Genomic DNA, 4,034 nt, shown 5'->3' with positions numbered 1-4,034 from the left:
AAGAAGTCAGCCCACATATCATTGGCAGATTAGATTAGATTAGATTAGATTAATACTTGTTCCTTAGATCATGAATACGACACTTTGTAATGATGTGGAACGTGTCAGGTTAATGAAAGATGTCTGTACAAGATATTACATTACACAAAATACTGCATGACACTAATGCTTAAGTTTTTTTCCCTCCCTTAATTTATATCTAAAAATTCAGCTAATGAGTAGAAGGAGTTGTCATCTAGAAATTATTTTAATTTATTTTTAAATGTTGGTCGACTATCTGTCAGGATTTTGATGCTGTTTGGTAGGTGACCAAAGACTTTTGTGGCAGCATAATTTACCCTCTTCTGTGCCAAAGTCAAAGAAACAATCCCGCGTAACTGACAGATTGTCGATTTAGCGTTTTTCAGTCAGTTCATATCCTTGCTCTCAGCGCACTGACTATCACAGCCAGATCGCCGATTATTTTAATTATCTTCAAATAAAATGAACTAAAACAATACCGCGTACATGACACAGCGACAAAATGGATGGAAATGCCGCGTAAGTGCAAAAGAATGAAATGCTGATAACTAGATTATTTTGCATGTAGTAAACAATACCGCGTAAATGCAAAAACGCGGGCAGAGACAGCACATTGTTATTGCTTACTAGGTATATTCCAATGTACGGAAGTGGTTCCTTGTTTCTACCTTAACTTCATCAAAGTGGACAGCGTTTTCCAACACGATTTCTTTACTGAAGAAGAAATTGTTTCTCAGCTGAACTTAGCGTATGAAAGCGGAGTATGCTTCTTGAGTGACAGTGGTTAATTTTCTTTTTAATAAATGGCTCTGAGCACTATGTGATTTAACTTCTGAGGTCATCAGTCGCCTACAACTTAGAACTAATTAAACCTAACTAAACTAAGGACATCACACACATCCATGCCCGAGGCAGGATTCGAACCTGTGACTGTAGCGGTCGCTCGGCTCCAGACTGTAGCGCCTAGAACCGCAAAGCCACTCCGGCCAGCTCTTTTTATTAACCTTGCATTAACAGCACTCCGCTAAAACTCTTAAATTTAGTAGTAACAAAGCTGCTTTATTGTAGCGCTATACTTCTCTTATTGTGGCCTTAGTCCATTGTGCTAAAGATGTTTTGAATACCCATTTGATTATAAGTTCTCATGTAAATCCAGAAGGAACAACAGGCAAGCACAGTAGTAACAGTGAAGTTACACGCACAGAAGAAGATTAATTTCGTATATGTGGTTGTTAGTCACTTTTCCTGGACCATCTGACCGATGCGGGGTGGCGCAGTGGTTAGCACACGACGGTTCAATCCCATCTCCGGCCATCCTGATTTAGGTTTTCCCAAAATCGCTTCAGGCAAAAGTCGCGATGGTTCCTTTGAAAGGGCACGGCCGATTTCCTTCCCCATCCTTCCCTCACCCGAGCTCGCGCTCCATCTCTAATGACCTCGTTCTCGACGGGACGTTAAACACTAATCTCCTCCTCCTTGGGCCATCTGATGACATTGGTAATTTTTATTGTGACTGTTGGTGCTATTGACATTATTTTAATATTCGTTACCATAAAATTGAAATTCAACTTTAGTCTTCTTAAGTTATTTTTTAAAATATTTTTTTGCCTAGAAACTTAGCTGACTGCATCCAAGAATGCTCAAAACGATTCAGCAATCACAGTAATCACTAGACGCGTACTTCTTCACCTTTAACCCTCCGTTACACGCACCGCGGACTGTGAGTCTGCAGTTTCATCTTTCCATCAGCAATCACTTATAAATTCAAGATTTCCATTAGCGGCATTTTCTACCTACCCCTGCTTCCCTAAAGAAATATTGGCAACAATTGAAGTTAGTCATTATTACCAGAAGCAGCAGTCTCGTGGGGTGCGGAGTATCAGTCCGCGTGTGTGGATTCGTGTGGCGCGGTTCTTTCATCAATCCTTTTACGGTGTATTGCAGGTAAGGTTTCTTCCTTTGTAATATTAAAAAACCTAGACAGTTACGTTTAGAAACTTTATTTTTTATTATCCAAACTGTCATACAATTATGAGCCTTTTCATTGACCAACATCGATTAGTGAAATAAGTTTATACACATTTTTTTTTTTTTCTTCAGAAGAACGGTGGATGGCGATCAGGTCTTACAGTGGTTGGACGAAGAGCTTGGTAAAGAAGAATGTAGTGATCTGGAGTCAATATTCTAAAGTGATCACTATTCAGATAGTGAACACTCGCTGGACGAAAGTGATTCTATCGAAAAGTTTGACTTGCATTTTGGGATAGACGGTATGAAATGAAGCCATCGACCTCTAATCCAAAATAGAAGAGTAAGAAGACCTCAACATAATGTTGTCAAGCATTTACCGGGAGTCATAGGCGAAGCAAAAGATGCCAAGCATCCAATTGATTGTTTACAACTTTTCTTCACAGATGACATTTTAGAAGAAATTGTTCGCTGCACTAACATTTACATTGCTACCATCCGTTCTAAATATTCCAGAGAAAGAGATGCTGCAGAATCTAACATTACATAAATAAAAGCTTGTTTAGGACTCCTTTTCTTGGCGGGTGTGCTACGAACATCACACACAAATTTACTAGACCTCTGGGCTGCAGATGGTACTGGAGTGGAGTACTCCAGACTTTCAATGGGCATAAACCGTTTTCGTTTCTTGCTGACGTGTCTGAGATTTGATGATGTCAGAAACAGAGCTCATCGGAAGGAAACAGACAGATTAGCTGCTGCATGATTCTTGATAGATCAGTCCAATGAAAACTGCAAGAAACAATATAGTTTATCAGAACTAGTTACAGTAGATGAAATACTGGATGCATTCAGGGGCAGATGTGGATTTATACAATACATTCCATCAAAACCGGCAAAATATGGTATAAAAATGTTTGCACTTACAGATGCAAGGATGTTCTATACCAGCCATTTAGAAATTACTGTTGAAAGCAAGTGAATGGGCCTTATATCTGTGATAACACACCTCATGCTACTGTCAAAAGAATGGTGAAATGCATATCCAAATCTGACAGAAATGTAACGTGAGATAATTGGTTCACATCAATTCCACTTACTGCTGACTTGTTGGAAAATGATAAGCTGACAATGGTTGGAACAATTCGAAAAAATAAACGTGAAATTCCTCCATTTATGACAGTAGCAAAAGTCTGTCCTGTAGAATACAGCATTTTTGCATTTAGGAAGAATATGACACTGGTTTCATATAAACCTCAGAAAGATAAGGTTGTTCTGGTACTGTCTATTTTACATGATGATGGCAGTATTGACAGTGATTCAGAAAAGAGCAAGCTGGAAATAATAACATTTTACAACGAGACTAAATCTGGTGTGGATAAAGTTGATGAGATGAAATGTACATACTTTGTGACAAGAATTACCAGAAGATGGCCATTTATAATTTTTTCCTCTCTTCTAAATATTGCTGGAATCAATGGATACATAATTTACAAGAGCAATTCGGATTCAACAATTCCCAGAAAAGACTATCTAAAAGTTCTTGCCAAAGAACTGTTGCATTATTAAATGACAACGAAGGTCAATCATCTAAGTACACTGGTGAACATCAAGAATCGTATCAAGGAAATTTTGGGATTACCAATAGCTGAAGCTCTTCCTAGACCTCCACAAACAGCAGCTCGAGGAAGATGCAACTTCTGTGATAAGAAAAAAAAAAAAAAAAACTGACCGACGAGATTTTCGTGCAATGTGTGCAATAAATTTGTATGCCTGGAACATGTCGGTGTGTATCTGGGCAGTGAGAGCAGTGAAAATGGTAACCACCACGAGTGATTTACTCGAATTGACGGTGAGGCTGTAAACTATAGTTTTCTGAAAAAGTTTCTGAACTAATTTACTTAAGATAAGTGTTGGTTAATATTCATTTGGAAAAACAGTGAAAAAACAGAATGAACGTAAATTTCAGCGACTACAATAAATGTTCTTATTGGTTTATGGGTAAATTATGAGTTAAAATATTTTATGTACACTACTGATGCTGA

General features: G+C 38.2%; 1 protein-coding gene across 1 annotated transcript; it reads left to right on the top strand.

The window, feature by feature from the left end:
- Positions 1–3,120: 3,120 nt before the first annotated feature.
- Positions 3,121–3,558, top strand: LOC126298289 (uncharacterized). Its single transcript, XM_049989587.1, has one exon. The coding sequence runs from the start codon at positions 3,121–3,123 to the stop codon at positions 3,556–3,558; it is 438 nt and encodes a 145-aa protein (XP_049845544.1).
- The last annotated feature ends 476 nt before the right edge of the window (positions 3,559–4,034 follow it).

The sequence above is a fragment of the Schistocerca gregaria genome, chromosome X, assembly GCF_023897955.1.
Source record: "Schistocerca gregaria isolate iqSchGreg1 chromosome X, iqSchGreg1.2, whole genome shotgun sequence".
Classification (NCBI taxonomy): domain Eukaryota; kingdom Metazoa; phylum Arthropoda; class Insecta; order Orthoptera; family Acrididae; genus Schistocerca; species Schistocerca gregaria.
This window is presented reverse-complemented; position numbering and strand designations above follow the sequence as displayed.